At 43.2% G+C, this 17,673-nt stretch overlaps 2 protein-coding genes across 2 annotated transcripts; one reads left to right on the forward strand and one right to left on the reverse strand.

Annotated features, from left to right (window-relative positions):
- The first annotated feature begins 1,868 nt into the window (after positions 1–1,868).
- On the forward strand, positions 1,869–5,556 carry LOC145459825 (uncharacterized). Its single transcript, XM_080338353.1, has 2 exons — positions 1,869–3,139; positions 4,889–5,556. Exons 1-2 carry the CDS (start codon positions 1,986–1,988, stop codon positions 5,319–5,321), a joined length of 1,587 nt encoding a protein of 528 aa, XP_080194479.1. The 5' UTR covers positions 1,869–1,985; the 3' UTR covers positions 5,322–5,556.
- Positions 5,557–6,406: 850 nt separating this feature from the next.
- Positions 6,407–14,259, reverse strand: LOC145459828 (trehalose-6-phosphate synthase-like). Its single transcript, XM_080338355.1, has 14 exons — positions 13,980–14,259; positions 13,214–13,420; positions 12,536–12,706; positions 12,252–12,408; positions 12,061–12,184; positions 11,606–11,711; positions 11,300–11,482; positions 10,506–10,743; positions 9,500–9,643; positions 9,277–9,434; positions 8,874–9,030; positions 8,202–8,308; positions 7,969–8,131; positions 6,407–6,740 (listed from the first exon to the last, which is right to left on the reverse strand). The coding sequence occupies exons 1-14, from the start codon at positions 14,208–14,210 to the stop codon at positions 6,463–6,465; spliced, it is 2,424 nt and encodes an 807-aa protein (XP_080194481.1). The 5' UTR covers positions 14,211–14,259; the 3' UTR covers positions 6,407–6,462.
- Positions 14,260–17,673: the final 3,414 nt, after the last annotated feature.

Here is a 17,673-nt window from a genome sequence, read left to right on the forward strand (position 1 = left end):
GATTTTATCAAAATCAATCTCGCCAACAACAAATTGTTCCGACATTCGTCGAGTGCGAACGTCCAGTGGCGTAGCAGCCACTTGGCGGTTCTGGCTCTGCACCAGGGGCGGCAGGCTCCAAGGGGGCGGCAAAATGAGGCTGCACAGTGAGAGAGAGAGAGAGATATGGTATTCTTTTTCGCCTGCACCATCGAGATGCTTTGACGACGGAGATGCGATACGCAGGACCGTAACTGCCGCACCCTAAACCCCCCTATTGGGGGGGGGCGAGCTCGAAGGGGGCTCAAAATTGGTGTTGGTCAATACCGCGATACGACGCACCAAGACATATAACGTTTTAGGACATATTACATGCGACTCCAAGAAGTATGCCAGAACGATCGGCAGCGTAAAAACCTTGACCGAAAAGGACTGCCCTTACGCTGACCGAAAACTTTGTCATATATACAAAATACATCTAACTTTAATTGTCCATAGCCTAAGCGCCTAAATGACTGACGCCGAATGTTCCTGTCTTGGCAATCTGAACCTCAGAAGACGAATTCCATCCCGCAGGGAAAAATTATACGCCAGCGAAGAAAAACCAATTTGAAATCGTGTGCGTCTTTTAGTTAAGTACGTCTGCCCGATTCTATATTTTTTGATGTAGCAGACAGGAGATCACGAAATAACATCATGTAACGAAGCCATACCAACGGGTAAGGACAAGAGAATAATAGCAATATATATGCAATTCCCGATCTTATTGAGCGATTTTATCATTAATTATGGAAAATTTTTGCGCTTAGCGCTGGCTCACTAAACAGCGCGGTGTGGAACGCCCTGCGCCCTCTTACGGTTCATACACCCTGTAATATAAAACACGCCATTACTCACATTGTACCACGCTGTATATCACGTGACCACGCCCTTCTTTTTGAATCGCGCCATATATAAACGCGCACATTCAGATATCCCACATGGGACTCATACGCTACTACTGTTCATATTCATTCGACCAATACATCTATCTGAGGCAATTGTCGTCGCATGCATCGTTGAGCTGTCAGATCAAGGACTAACGCAGGGCCAGGCGTTCGCCACTGCTAGTTAAGTACGTAAGTTTGCGAGTCGAAAACCAAGAAAAATCATCAATGTGCGTCTTTGGATTCCAATTACCATGAGTGACAGATAATTTTACTAGTTTCATGGTTTTGTCCTTCAGCGTCGCGTCGCGGATTTCATTGCGAGTTAACGGTAAGCCATCGAATGCCATATTAATAGCGTGAACGATCTCTGCGTTTTCACGAATTTCCAGTTCGTCAAACTCAGGGTCTGGACCCTTTGGTAGACGAGATAAACCGTCGGCGTTTCCGTGCTGATTAGTCGGTTTATAGCGAAGATCGTATTGGTAAGCCATGAGCGTTAGTGCCCATCGCTGTAAGCGTTGCGCTGTAATCACGGGAATTTTCTTGTCTGGCGAGAAAATAGCTAAAAGCGGTTTGTGGCAGTGTTGGGATGACTCGAGTCATGACTTGACTCGAGTCAGACTCGAGTCAACTTTTTCGTATGACTTGACTTGACTCGAGTCACTTTGGAAAAATGACTTGACTTGACTTGACTCGGAGCTTCAAAAATGTGCATTGACTCGTGACTCGGAGCAAAATTTACGAGTCAATTTCAAGTCATCAAGTAAACGGTGTCGAACAAATCACTGTATCTTGTGTATGTTCGGATTGTTCGAGATACGCCAGTGTCACTCGTGAGAGCAGCAACCAATCATTCAATGATTGTACGTTACACTGGTCCTCCTTTGTTAGAATCGCTTCCGGTTCTCAGCACAGTGAATTGCTACGTATGAATCCGCTCTTGAGGCGTTATGCAAGCTCTACAAGAAAAAGAATAACGTGATCTACTCCAGACACCTCTTGGCAACGTCTCGTCAGGATCAAGGAGAAAGCGTCACGGATTTTTCGCTAAAATTGCTAACTCTCGCTAAAGATTGCATGTTCGCTGCTGTAAATTCCGACGAGCATCAAAAGGAAGCAGTTCGCGACGCCTTAATTGCTGGCTTACGTTCGCCTAATATTCGTCTTAGATTATTGGAGCACGATGATATGACATTGGACAAAGCGGTTCAGATAGCCGAATCTCTCGAGCGAGCTCAGCAATTTTCGTCTTCTTACGAGCCCATATCGATGCCCGTCCCTGTCGCCGTGAGTGCTGTGGGATCTGAACAGACGACTAATAGCGATCAAGTCAAAATAACGCCGGAGGGGACCGGCGAAGTTGCATTAGTCACGAAAGCATACAAGAAGTGCCAATATTGCGGCAGTCAACATTACCCTCTGCGCAAGGTCTGTCCCGCGAAAAACGCCGATTGCTATAAATGTGGATATAAAGGCCATTTCGGTAAGGTATGCAAAAGTGGCACTCAAAATAGGAAGATCGCTGCGCCAGCGTATGATTCTGATGAAGCCTCTCATTTGGCTTCTCTAGCCGCCGGTGGAACTGGTGCGGTAACGTTTAATTCCGCCGAAGTGGCGGACCTCGCTTCCCTGTTGATTGGAGTACCGAAATCACTCAGATACTCGGCTATCATCATCAATATAGCAGGATTGACTATAGAGGCGCTGGTCGACTCGGGGGCCTACGAATGCTTTATGAGACGATCGTTTGCTAATTCGCTTGCACTCCCTCTGCACGGACCGGAATCCACTATTACTCTGGCATCGAAGGACTCCACCTCTAAAGTATTGGGGCATGTTACTTCGCCATTCACAATACAGGATCATAAATACAGCGAAACACGTTTCGGAGTCGTAAACAACTTGTGCGCGGATGTGATCTTAGGATTGGAGTTCCTGAAAACTCACAAGAACGTCATTTTCAAGTTCAACGGGCCTCGAAGCGACTTGATCATCGGTGATTCTCACTGTTCCGTCGCTGCCGCTAAGATTACAGAGACGCCAAAGATATTCCACTTCGTTGATAGAAATGTCGATCCCATCGCTGTGAAATCAAGAAATTATTGCACCGACGACGCCCAATTCATCAAAGAAGAGGTGTCAAGATTACTGCAAGAAGATGTGATAGAAAAGTCCGTCTCTCCGTGGCGGGCTCAGGTTCTGGTGACGAAAGATGAACGCCATAAAAAGCGGTTAGTTATCGACTATTCTCGAACTATTAATAGATATACGCCCCTGGACGCGTATCCGCTCCCTAGAATCGAGCATATTGTTAATGAAGTCGCTAAAGGAACGGTATATAGCACCATCGATCTGAAATCCGCGTATCATCAGGTGCCTCTTTGCCCTTCAGACCGTCCTTTAACAGCTTTCGAAGCTGACGGTAATTTATACCAGTTTCGTCGATTGCCTTTTGGGATAACAAACGGCGTCGCAGCTTTCCAGCGATTCATAGACAATTTCATCCGAAATCATAACCTGCAAGGTACTATTGCTTACCTGGACAATGTTACTATTTATGGCAAAAATAGAAAAGAACACGATAAGAGGTTGGAACGTTTTATGACTTCAGCCAAGGCTGACGGGCTGACTCTGAATGAAAAGAAATGTGCGTTCTCAGTTGAAAAGTTATCGCTCCTGGGGTACCTTATTTCCCATAACAAAATTCAGCCTGATCCTTGCCATTTGAAACCTTTGATGGATATGCCCATCCCTAACAATGCAAAAAGTTTAAAGCGCTGCTTGGGTATGTTTGCCTATTATTCGAAATGGATACCTTCGTTTTCGGAGAAAATGAAACCATTGACTCGAAACAATGAATTTCCGTTGAAAACCGATGGACTCCAGGCTATCAAATCGTTGAAAAATAGCCTTATAGGTGCTTGCCTAAGTTGTATATATGACGACGAACCTTTCGAGGTTGCCTGTGATGCTTCGGACGTGGCTATCGCGGCCATACTAAGTCAAAGAGGCAGACCTGTAGCGTTTATGTCGCATACTCTTTCCAAATGCGAGTCAAAATACAATATTGTTGAAAAAGAGGCTCTCGCTATTATTGAGGCCATACGAAAATGGGGATACTTGCTTCACCGCAATAAGTTCCGCCTCGTTACCGATCAAAAAGCATTGTCGTTCATATTCAGCAAAACTCACGCTAGTAAAATCAAAAATGCTAAGTTGTCGGTGTGGAAACTCGAATTGAGCGCCTTCAAGTATGAAATAATTCATCGCCCGGGTACTGAGAATGTTGTTCCTGATACATTTTCTCGTGTCTGCTGCTCGTTGCCAAATTCTGGCTTGTCTCTCCATCAGGTGCACGAAGCTCTTGCTCATCCCGGAGTACGACGGTTGAACCATTTTATTAGAGCGAAAAACTTGCCATTCTCTGTAGATGAAGTCCGAAAGATCTGCGCTAACTGCAGAATATGCTCCGAAATCAAACCGCGATTCTATAAATCCAATGTCCATCACCGTCTCATTAAATCGACTAGACCGTGGGAGAGAATAAGTATTGATTTCAAAGGCCCTGTTGAAGGACCTCGAAAGTATCTGCTCGTAATTATTGACGAATACAGCAGATTTCCATTTGCGTATCCATGCCGAGATATGACATCAGCTACCGTTGTTAATTGTCTCACTGATTTGTTTTCCTTGTTCGGTCTGCCCGAATATGTTCACAGCGATCGTTCAAACTCGTTCTTATCGAAAGAAGTAACGACGTTTCTTACCCGTAAAGGCATAGCAACGAGCAAAACTACTCCGTACCATCCCACTGGAAACTCTCAATGTGAGCGTTTGAATCAAACGCTCTGGAGATCAGTAAGAATGCTCTTAGCCTCACGAAAATTGCCTGAAAGTTCATGGGAAGCTGTGTTGCCTGATGCCCTTCACTCTATCCGTTCGCTTCTGTGTACTACTACTAATTCGTGTCCGCACGACAGATTTTTCAATTTCAGTAGGAGAAGTATGATGGGGGAATCGGTTCCAGATTGGATACTCCAAGGAGGCTCCGTGTTGCTGAGGAACTTCGCAAGGAGAAGTAAAAGTGATCCGCTCGGAATCGAAGTCGATTTGCTCGAAGCTAACTCCAAATATGCCTTGATCCGGCATCCATCTGGAGTGGAATCGACCGTCTCAGTCAAGGACCTCGCACCTTATCCGCCTACTACTGAGCCCTACCCAGTCGATGATGGGGCTGCCGAACCGGACCGTGCAGTGGCCGACGATTCGTTTCTGGTTGAACCTACGGTTGACGTTGGCAACAAACAAGATTCTTCAGAAACTTTGCAAGAAGTTGTCGCTGATCCTCCGCCCTTGAGAAGATCAACTAGAATCAAACGCGCGCCTGAACGATATGGACAATCCTCTTTATAATTACTTTGCTTTTGTTAGTGGGGGAGATTGTGGTGTATCAGTCCCTTTTGACCACTAGTGGGTGTTTATACTGATTGCTCCTGATTACCTTCACGTCGGGACTATTCATTTCATTCGTACCAGTTGGGTGTGGAGTCGCTTCTGTTAGTTGTACCTACGTTAACTCTGTATTATTGCCATGTTGTATTCAGATACACTAGCTTACTTTTATGTTAATAAAAGCCTAGGAACCGATCGTATTGAGTTCTATCGAAGGGTACAACATCACGTTTACTTTTGTATGAGCATTTTTCCAACTAATAGCTCGCAATTGATTATTTTAACATAAATCGAATAGGCGCTAAATCACTTCACACACTGATTCCGACACTTTTAGCAATCCTGGAAAACTTCTACTTGAGTAGCTTTCTTGACTACTTTGACCACCTCTGATTATGACTGGAGTCCGAGCACAAATCATTGTGTTGGCTGCTCAATTTTCAGGTAAAGTCTTGCAAAACTCACTTAATATAACTTGCAATAACGGAAATAAATCTGAAAAAAGGTATTTCTGACTCAACTCCCGGAAGACCCGCCGGACCGTTACTTGTATACTAATTTCCTATATCTTAGTCCAATTTTCACATACCTTTAACCGAAATTTCTAAAAAGAGGTCAAATTCTCAGAAAAGTGGATATTTGGGCGTCCTCCAAGTACAAAGTCGAAAAAGAGAACGTCGGGTAACCCTACTGTTTGGATATATCGAATGGTTCGCATTTATTCTCCTCAATTTTAGCAGTAACGTAGGAGCATATCAAGTTGAAGTTTATTCATAAAATCTCAAAACAAGACTGCAATATAAGGAATGATAGGACGATGCCGAAACGACTAGAAGTAGTCTATGAGCTCAAACACCCACCTGGGCCTGGCATATGTAAAGAAGGGGCATGCACAGTGTGCACTGAATGAAAGTAAAAGACGATAATATAAAGTGGCAAGTGATAAAATCAGGTGGCAAGTTACGGCAGGCGAAATCGATATACATTTCCGACGAAGAGTATAGCTTACAGGAATATTAGATTCCGCTGAGCCGGATCTCATGTCATGGACACAGGCGTACCGAGATATGAAAAAGCGATGTGCAGTATAACTATTTCGAGCTCAACTCGCGATGACAGCGGCGGCGGGAGGGTCGCCGCGTGGTATTGTGTAGTTGTCTATCTCCGTCTCGTATTCCACGGATCCGTCGTCTGATGAGGACAGGCTTGGCGGGCTTCGAGAACGCGCGGGCGATGGTGATCGCGGGAGTCTATTGAAGGTCATGTGGCGCTCGACCCATTTCAACATCATCCGCACTGAATCGGTGCCGGGCAGGCGCTTTCGCGCGGCGGTTCGCACCAGTGGCTGAGAGCTGGTTACCCGGAACGTGAATGCCAAACCTGTACGAAAAGGCTGTTGTATAAATTTCTTGCCATTCACAAAACGAGGTTCTATAAACCTGCGATGTAGATCCCCATAAAACGATAAGGGGTCAGAAGAGTGTGAATATCGCCGCTAAATGCACCCTAAAAACGTGACATATAATACAGTCTTGCTGCTATCTTTGCTATATGAGCATTGACCATATACAATGCAAAGGCGATCAGTACCTGGTCATTTATACTTTTTCGGAATACTCAAATTTATTTTGCCTATACTTGTGCTGCATTTTGGACCATTTCCATTTTCAAGTTTTTGGGAAAAATTGCACTTTTGGTTTTGAAAAGTAGAAAATGGTTTTGGATGACTTGTACGTGTGAAATTGTCATAACAACCGCGTGAAATAGTCCCTGTATCACGGTAATCGAATAGATGTTCCAAAATCGCCCCTATTTGTACTGTCATGAGTCATTTTGCGCTAGTCGCGAAGGTGCAATTTAGAATGAATCCGTCTGCGGATAACTGATATAAATATGCAACCTCTCGAATCTACTTTTTGAAATTAACAACTCATATACTTTTTGGGCCTTACAGTTTCTACTTCCACTTGAAGTAGTTTTGAATTGTCTCGGAAATTGCTATTTCTGCTTGTATTTGGGTAGGACTTTACGGCATTAATTCTAATTCAACAGCAACTACGCTGAATACTTTGACCACCTCAGGTCATAGGGGTGGCCCCCCCCGGCGACCGGAGCGCTGAAATGTAATACAATTGGTCTTAATCGAAAGCTAGTGTTGCACAGATTCCGACAATACAAATTAAAATCTGGTCAAAGCAATGGAACCACCCTTCAACAGCCCACGAAGTCTGAAAATCGGCATTGTTCCAACAATGGCAACGCCGCGACACAATGAACATAACAATGGTCAATTTCGTCAAGCGATTGTTTGGAACAATGCCGATTCTCAGACTTTGGGGCTGTTTTTAGGTGGTTCCGTTGCTCTGATAAAATTTTAATTTGTACTGTCGGAATCAGTGCGACACTAGCTTTCGATTAAAACCAGTTTTATTAATTTTCAGCGCTCCGGTCGCCAGTTATAGCACTACCAATTATGCTGCTTTTAGATTGCTTAACAATAAGAGTAACTGCTTGCCCGAGCGTAACGACGGGTTTTGCGAGAGTTGCGTATCTATCCGTAGGTTAGTAATCTATAGTAAGACATCCGCAAAGAAACAGAGTAACATACCTTTTAATTGCGTCATAGCGTCCTCGTCTGTTACGTCATCACCGGCATATATGATACGAACTCTCTCGTTCCAATCTACACCAAACGTAGTTCTCAAGATATGAATGCAAGCCCGTCCTTTGTCCCATATCACTGGCGGTTTAGCTTCAACCGAGCAATGAGCCTGTTGACAGAATCAGATCGAATATGAAATATGAAGGTACAGGGACAGCGACAGTGCTACAACGCGTTACCTTGCTGGCCTTGAGACCGTGCTCCTGTATTATGGCCACGGCTCTTTTCAGCATACCGTCGCGTAGGTGTTTGGCGACGTTGCGCACGTGAAAGGTGAGGATGAATTCTGAAGTGAAAGGACATCGAATATGATATCGAATATCGATATTATTTTCGAAACCAAATTAGATTAGCTTTAAATATGAGTCCGATTACATACACAAAGTCCAAATCAAAATCAAGAATTCAATTTGCATTACGTCCAAGTCCATTCCCGATACACTATCAGTGGGTTGGAAATTCGTGTATTTAGCCGATTTCAACCATAGCGCGGTGTGTCAATTAGGTTAATGGCTGTTTCAGGTACGGCTGGGACATATCTCTGTCATGATTGGTGCATTTGACTCATTTCCACCAATCGTATGAGCGTGGAAGCACAATTTGGTGCCTGAAAGTGCCGTTTACCTGATTTAGCCTACACCGTACGCTAGGGTGAAAATCGGCGAAATACGCGATTTTCGTTTACAGTGTAATGACTGGAATTTATTGTACTGCATGCCTCGTTGAAAAATCAATTATTAGATATTCCAAGTCCAAATCCAGCTTCAAAAGAATCATAACTCAAAGCAAATACAATCACAATTCAGCCAAAATCTCCAAATAGCGGTACGTAACTGGCATATCTCTATTACCTTTGTTTTCCACCCACGCACCGTCTCTTTCCAACTCTTCGGTGAGGCTCTTGCGAAGCTCCGCCATTCTGCTGAGATATTCGTTGGGTCCGGGGTGCGTGAATCTCGTGCCGTCCGGATGTAAAATCTCGATTCCGTGGCTACCGGCGTACGTGATCTAAAACGAGAACAACTTACAACTCTCTGCGGTGTGGACGCATCTTGTTATATACAATTAGGTGTGCGTCTATCAGTATATAACAAATTATGCGTTTGATATCAGACACCCACGTGGGCCTAAAGAGAAGGCTTATGCGCTGAATGAGAAGTACTAGAAGATAATATAAACGGACAAGCGACAAAATGAAGGGGCTTGCTAAATACTTAGTAACTGACCAAATCTACATGATATCAACTCAATTACCTTATCTATTCCGACCATTTCCTTCACGTTTTCCACTTTCCTGCCGGACACGATCGCAATGTGAACGTCGCTCAAGTTAGCCAGGCGCTCCAGCACCCGTTTGGTTTCGTCGGGCATCAGAGCTAGATCTGGATGCGGGGCGATTGGCGCTAGCGTGCCTATTGTTGAGAATGAATATCATTGAGTGTCAATGGAATATCTATAGACAGTAAGCCGTGCTTACCGTCGTAATCGAGCAGCAATGCCAATTTCGTAGAGCTGTCCAAATTGTACTGCGACATCCACGAGTCGAAATCTTCCATTCGGATGGGCCCGATTCTAGACTCGCTATTATCGTCGCTGTCGCTTTTCGCCACCGTTTCCATTGCTGATCATAAAATTAGTGTGTTAGCGCTAATGTATTATGCATGCCAAGAAGGTTGCTAGATTGATAAACCGCACTATGGCGCACATGCTCGTTCGATACACAATGTTCTTTTCAATTATCCACTGACGATTACCCCTGACTAGTGTCCGCCGAAAACAGTACGGTTTATTTCAATATCAAGGTATTTTTCAATCCTCGATATATGTCCATTACGTCGCGTTTTTGTTGTTTATTATATAAAAAAAATTGTGTTTATTACCTGTTGGTCTTTTGCGCCACGAGGTCAAAGATTGCGTACAGACAAATACAACACTGTATATACATTGTCCGGAAATATGTACATCGCTGGTTTATGGATATGGTTTTTCTGCAGACGTTACAAAACGAATTCAGCAGCGCGGTGTAAAACAGACGCTTTCACTATACCGTATGGTTCGAATGCGACAGCGCGTAGTTATCGACGAATCGGGATTTGCTTTCGGTTTAACCACTCAATTTGGCAGAATATAGTCTACAACTACTAGCCTACAATGCAGTCCCCACGCAACAAAGAGAGTTTGATGATAAAATACTTTTTCGTAATAGAGGATTTCATTGTTCAAACTTGGAACACATACAAAATCCGAAGCCATCCCAGATTCCCAGATGACACTTCGCATATGAAATCATCAGCAAATGGGAAATCTAATAATTATATTTCAATTTATTATGATGCAGGGTCAAACCGAGTGAGTTATCGGGAATCGATACAAGGCGTATAAATCCTTCTCGTTTTCAATTTGCTTGTTCAAACATTCCATTCACTCCAACCGCGCGCTGGTAGCACACAGTACCATGTCTGTAAAATTCCGCCAATATTTACCTTCCATGAAGCTATCCAGCCAATGGTGAACGTCATTGTTGCGTTCTCGCTTCCTCAACAGGTTCATGCGGACTTGCCGCTCGTCGGGTGGCATTTTGAGAGCTCGGTCGATGGCGTGCGCGATCTCCGTTGTCTCGTACGGGTTGACGGACAGGGATTCCAGCATCATTTCACCCGCGCCGGTAAATGGCGACAGCAGTAACACGCCGGGTTCGCCTGTTTGGCAAGCCACGAATTCCTTGAAAATGAATACCTTCAGCCACAGTCTTATACAAAATTTAGTATGCTGAATCTCCAGAGGCGGACAGGAAAGAAGTACTTCTTTCTGATATCTTCTATAACTTTTCATACTATGTACCTGTACAGTGTACACGTCTCTTCTTTACATCGTCTAGGTTTCAGTGGTTCCCAACCTTCTCTCACTCATCGCTCCCTTATCAAGCTCGACACAAATTAACCCCCCCCCCCCATATTAATGGATGCAAAAAATAGGACATATAAACGGGAAATTTACTCACCTAACTCCGATAGCTGGTGAATTGACTAAAAATGGGTCATTTTTTTCGAGACAGTGCCCGGAAAACCGATTTCCGCGACTACTTTCCAATTAATTCTACTTTTAGTTCAGTGAAAATTTTACAACGTTCCTTCTACTTGAGTAACAACGATGCCTCATTTTCACATCTCTACCAATCTCAATTTTCTTTGCCGGCTCTCAAACCTACTATTATCATGATTATCAATATCTTACTCCAAGTTACTGTGAAACCGAAAATGTGTACAATTATTATTACCTTAGCCACGAGATTCATTCCATCTCTCAGAGGTGTCACTAAAGCCACGTCAGCTGCTTTGTAGTACGACGCGAGCTCTTCTTGGGGTAGCGATCGGTAAATGTAACGAATCGGGCTCCAGTCCGGACTGGAAAATCTGCCGTTGACCCGGCCGATTTCTTGGTCTAATTCTTCTTTCAGAAGCTGCGCAAAAATTTCGTGCGTTACAGCATTACTGGATACTTAATAGTACTGGTGTCGGTAATCTAATGCACGTGGGTTTGCAATCGAGATCGGTTAAATATTCTACAGAGACAGTCGTTATACCTGATATTCTTTGACGTCAGTCCTTGATGGCACAGCTACTTGCAGGAAGGAAATTTTTTCTTTGTGCTCTGGGTACATTTCCAAAAGTTTTTCGATCGCCCGTACCCTGAAGATATGCGTTGTTTAAGATGATGATGTAAATCGAGTTTCGTTACGAAGGAAAATTGGACACTGATCATTGGTCAGCGTATAGCGCACTTAACTGCTACAATCTGTACGACTTGATCAAGATATTGCTACTCCAGTTTAGATGCCAGACGGAAAAAATGCACCATGTCTGGGTGTTGCTACACAATTTCAACTTCAAGAACCGTATTCATAAGGTAACGTAGAGATAGAAGACTGTTCTGGCACCAATGAATATATAAAACGCAATCAGCATATATGCTACTTTATAATGTATCATTGCAATTATTCATTTGACTGATCAGAATGGTAGGTAGTAGACTGTTCACCTGTTCAACAGACCCTTCGTGTAGTCGAGGCGATCCACCCCTAAAATGAGCTTCTGGTCCGCATTCTGCTTCACTAACGGCTTAGCTTGCGATGACATGGTCACGAAGCGATTATACGGAATGCCTTTGAAGAGTTCAGTTTATCACAGATTGTTCAGTACTGATGCCGCTGAATATAGCATCGCACTCACCTATCGGCAAAGCCCTGACATGCACCGTCCTTCCGCCGTGTTCGATTAGCATTCTTTCTCTATCCACCCGGCAGCCGAGTCTCTCCTGACAGCACTGGATGAAGTTTTGGGCGTAACTTTCGATGTGGAACGCCACCAGATCGTGACCCAAGAGTCCCTGTAATACAGAAATAAATTCCAATAAATTATCAGGGAAATACAAAGAAAAAGTGTTTCATTTATGCCAGTGATCTACTTATCCTGAAAAAATATTTTCAGATGTTTGATACATCATCTCCTCTCACCTGTAGTACGTCATCATCCCAAGGACATATTCGGAAGGTGTCGTAGGGCGGGAAGGGAATGTGGAGGAAGAATCCCAAGTTACATTTAATAGAGGGATCGTCTTCCAATGCCTGTCGTATTCTGTTCGCCGCCACCATCAAGTGGTAATCGTGAATCCACACCAGAGGTTGCTAAAGGCAAAGACATAACATGAATTTAATTGCGATTAAATCACTTCTAACTTCAGTAGGTCGCTTGCAACACCGATACCAACAACTTTCGCATTCAGTTCACTTCTATAACGCGTGACGCAGCAGCGTAATATTTGCAGAGATTGCAAAAAAATATCACGATAGGCGTCGCAATAATATTGATCTGACCCGACATGACATTCGGCTGTCATATTTCGAATGGTTGTCAAATGGGTAAATAGTACGTTTACTGACACCTTTACACTGAGAAGACGCTCAACATATATATTGTGATCGTTGTTACGGTATCTAGATTGAAGAGCTTCATGGAGGTACAAAACTTTAATACACGATTGGATAGTATACTAATATTGGAATTGACCCGCATATTTTCGGCTTACACTCGTCAGGGGTATCTAGATTCTAGAGTGGCGCTCCACATTTTAATTCACCCATCCATTCGTAGGGAACAGGAGATATGTTCAGTGTTCACATCCACAAGCCTACCTTCAATCCCCCGCCCTTCTGCATGTTCTTAACCGACTCAATCGTTCTGTCCGCAAATATCCGATTGACTGCACAATACGCTTCCCAATGCACCGGATTGAATATGGCTCTGTCAGGCATCGAGTGTAGTAGAGGCCAAAACGTACTGTTACAACACCCGTTGTAGTATTTATCGAAATCTTCTGGATGCATGTGAACTGGAACAATCTGAAACAATGTAAACTGTTATTTACTACGAACAACGAAAGGGGAGTATCTAAGGTAAGGTTCCGAGAATATCATCTACATTCTGTATTCTACATAGTTACGAGGTGAAGGGATGCTTAATCGCAGTTACGTATCACATTTTCATTGCCATCTAACCAGTAAATGTCAATAGGCATCTCTCTACTGTGTTTAATGTTCAATCCATTGCCTTGTTTGTGATTTTTCACTTGTCCTATGTCAGCCTGGTTGACGTTCAGCCTGATACGTCGTGAACAGCGTGTTGTCACGACGGTGTAACATGTAACCGCTAGCCGCCATCGCAACGTAACAATTACGACAGATCGAATTCCTCAATCAACAAACGGGTCTCTCGTGAACAGGAGATTCACTCGAAATATTCCATGCCCAAGGCCGTGATTTTGAGTGATGCCCGCACGTGACATTGTCCGTGGCCGTTTTTGTCGAAATAGTTGTATGGAATTTTTATGGAAGCTACGAACGCCTTACGCACACACTCCCTTCATAAATCATCAGATAGGCACACAATTCGTGAACTCACCTGATCTGTGGCTAATCCAGCGGTAGGTCCGGTGTTAGAGAGGTCTGGTCCTGGAATTGGCTGTCCCACGTCCTCAAAGTGCATCCCAGGCCATCCTATCCAAAGTCCTTTCTGCTCCACTACAACAGGAGCGACTGCTGTCACCAATCCCCCAACTGATGGTTTTCTTCGAAGCTCGCCGTCTTCGCCGCGCACAACAACAAACGGTAGTCTGTTCGACACAACTAACATTGTACTTATTATCTGATACGGTATTCTGGTCTCTGCAAAGATAGATCGATCGCGTTACATCAATTTCGAGGCTCCTTGCTCACACTTAACCATAAAAGCGACTATAGAAAGTATCGACACCCGCCATCAACAGCGCGACGTGTCTCTGGAGCCCTACGCAACAAGCGGGCTAAGGCAATCGATATCATAATAATCTGACATATCCAATGTAGACTACTTAGACGTAGCCTACATATCTTTATCAGTTGAAGGATAATGCGCGAAAATTGGTAGGGCCCGAATACATTCTGTGGACCCAGTTCTACCTTTACAAATCAAGGAAAGGCTGGTGTATGCTCGCTTGTATCAAGTATCAACAGCGCAGCGTTTCTTTGTGGCGCGGTTGCACTATAGAGCAGTGATGAGCATCGGACGGACTCGGATAGCATTCGGACCGGATATTAGACAATTTTGTGGCAGTCGGATAGGATTCGGATATTATCGCAGATTTTTTTCCGGATATTGTCGGATAGCTGTAACTTTTGATACCGATATTTCCGGATAGTTGTAACCAGATGTGAGATTTGATTACCGGCCCATAGAAAGAAGTCATCAATACAATAACCAAATGCAGACAGCTGACGATATGACTGAGTAGCAGTCTAAAAATGTTTGTCAAGAGTCCAAGAAAATATAAATCAACTATCGCCACTACCATTTCTTACCATTCAAGAGTAGACAATACTATAAAATCAGCCATGTTATCACATTTATTAGCTAAAACACATCAAGTGTACTTGCCAGTCTAACGATATATAATATGTGAACTGATGAAAGATGGTATGATTAGACATGAGCTCTCCTGACATAGTTATCATCAGTACGTATTCTCGCAAAGCAGTGTCTGAAGTTCACAAAATTGAAGGTATTATTTCAACATCAGTCACAGAACTGCATTTGCTTCCCGCCTTGGCACGTAGATTTTGAACCCATAGCTGACGAATGTCACAATAGGGCATACAATCTCCAGAATCTTCAAAGTTGTTGTTATGGCAGTCTTCTGTTGATTAATATACGTCAAATCCCTCTTTGCGTAGTTGTTGCATGACTGATTTTCATGCTACCACAGTAGTCGTATGATACCCTTTCAATCCGCACTATACAGCGGTGCTTGTGCTACGCCACAATCTTTAGCTACCATGAGTCTTCCAGCAGTTCATGATCACAACGGAATATATCCTGATGACGTTCAACAATGTATAATAACTCTATTTGTGAGAAGGTATTCCCAATGTGGACTTGGACTTTGTGTCAGCTAGCCATGTCGAGTTAACAGCTATTCACACACTTGCAGCCCGGCCAATCAAATAAGAATATGCATACGAACATATACAATTAACGTTCTGGAGTCAGATAATTATATAGGAAATTATACAAGAAGATATACACAGATAAAATGTATGATAATTATTATAATGATACCTTGACGATACAGTAGCCTACCAGCCTCTTTGAAATAATTCAAGATACATGCATATCTTACTGAGGTAAACTAATAACATATAACAATTAACGAGGCTATAAAATCCAGAATTCCTATATACACTATATACAGTTACAACGAAACGTAAACCTATTCAACTCTCCTGCTTACTCCTCCCTACCTTAAGCAGCTACTATTAGGGATGGTGTGAACCTCTGAAAGGTTCAGGTTCGTGTGAACGCGAACCTTTTTAAAAGGTTCTGTGTGAACACGAACGTGAACCTCATGACGTCACGTGACGTCATATTGCTAATTCCTACCCTATCTTTCAATGAAGTGATAGCCTATATTAATGTACACGATACCTAGCGACGACTTGGGCCACATTATGCAACAATTCTGAAGTACATATTGGCGTTTTAAACGTCGCCAAATGTATCAACTGAGACAATCAAAGTATATAATACTTCCATAAAATCAATATCGTTCGTCGCTTTGCCAACAATTTCGACGAGGACTTGCCAGAGAATATACGCTTATCCCTTAACGGTCTAGGCCAGACCGGACAATGTATTCGGTGTCTGAGTATTGCTACATTGATTTTGAGCAGAGTGTAAAATGGGTTTCTAAACTTGCTACCGATATTACCTCATTAAGAAGTTATACAACAGTAGCCAACTCCTCTATCGCACGGATTTGGTTTTAGTGATGCAGTACAGATATGAAGTCAAGATTGACTTCAATGAAGTGATAGCCTATAATAATGTACACGATACCTAGCGACGACTTGGGCCACATTATGCAACAATTCTGAAGTACATATTGGCGTTTTAAACGTCGCCAAATGTATTAACTGAGACAATCAAAGTATATAATACTCCCATAAAATCAATATCGTTCGTCGCTTTGCCAACAATTTCGACGAGGACTTACCAGGGAATATACGCTTATCCCTTAACGGTCTAGGCCAGACCGGACCATGTATTCGGTGTCTTAGTATTGCTACATTGATATTGAGCAGAGTGTAAAATGGGTTTCTATACTTGCTACCGATATTACCTCAAACTTTTGAGATTGTCAAGGTGCATGCTCGTTTAGTGTTGATTTTTAATGCTGCCAGCGCCATGCACAGAATGACCCGCAGTTGAAATGCAATAAATTGGAACCAAAGATTTATAATGAAGTGAAAATTGCAATATATGAAAAAGGTTCACAGTGCAGAACCTACCAAGGTTCTGTTGTGAACGCGAACCTCTAAATTTCCGAGGTTCACACACAGAACGCGAACGTGAACCTCACGTTCACACCATCCCTAGCTACTATGTTATCTCCAATATGATTGACGGAATCAATCATCCAGAACCACTGAGCCATACAAGCAAAAGCTGTTAGTTGTTTTTGTCTAGCAATGGTCTGTTCAAGTAAATTTGATTTCAGTTGAAGAATTGTGTAAAAGACTTTGGCATGATTATGTTGCTTTTCTATATGATTGAAACGAGAGACCACGGTAACAGTTTGAAAGTCAACGCCAAGGAGTGGTGATCAATGCGTTAGTGATGCGTCATGTCTATTGAGTTGAGCCCCATCAACTCTTCATTGTGTATACACATTGCATTATTTGAAGACCTCGAATGTTGTCAAACTCCTCGTCTGAGTGTCGATTTGAGCTGTGATTCCGTACTATCTGAGTTTCGTTGGATTGAGGAAAGTCGACGTCTTGAGAGATAGCACAGCAAGAGTGAATTGTGAAGAGATTGCATAATGAGTTATGGGACACTGGCTCTGCTGAATGCAGTAATTGCGATGTTCAAGTGAAACACCACAACTTTTCAAGTGGTACAATGAACCTTACAAACCATATCCGAAAGGCCAAGAATACAGCACAGTTGAAGATAAGTCTCTTCTCTTCAAATAAACAAGTCGGCAAGACAACCTGCTACTGGAGAGGAAATTTGGACAGATTGAGGGACATTCCAGACTGGTGCTATTATTGACATTTTG

Source organism: Botryllus schlosseri, unplaced genomic scaffold, assembly GCF_051294905.1.
Source record: "Botryllus schlosseri isolate E-star unplaced genomic scaffold, Bs_hap1 Bs18a, whole genome shotgun sequence".
Taxonomy (NCBI): domain Eukaryota; kingdom Metazoa; phylum Chordata; class Ascidiacea; order Stolidobranchia; family Styelidae; genus Botryllus; species Botryllus schlosseri.

Coding starts and splice junctions, on each gene's coding strand:
- LOC145459825 (XM_080338353.1), top strand. CDS start 1,986: ATGTTCGCTGCTGTAAATTCCGACGAGCATCAAAAGGAAGCAGTTCGC. Junction 3,140..4,888: donor GATGAACGCCATAAAAAGCG/GTTAGTTATCGA, acceptor TCCGCACGACAG/ATTTTTCAATTTCAGTAGGA.
- LOC145459828 (XM_080338355.1), bottom strand. CDS start 14,210: ATGTTAGTTGTGTCGAACAGACTACCGTTTGTTGTTGTGCGCGGCGAA. Junction 13,421..13,979: donor CTGGATTAGCCACAGATCAG/GTGAGTTCACGA, acceptor ACATTGTTTCAG/ATTGTTCCAGTTCACATGCA. Junction 9,435..9,499: donor ATTGCTGCTCGATTACGACG/GTAAGCACGGCT, acceptor TCTCAACAATAG/GCACGCTAGCGCCAATCGCC.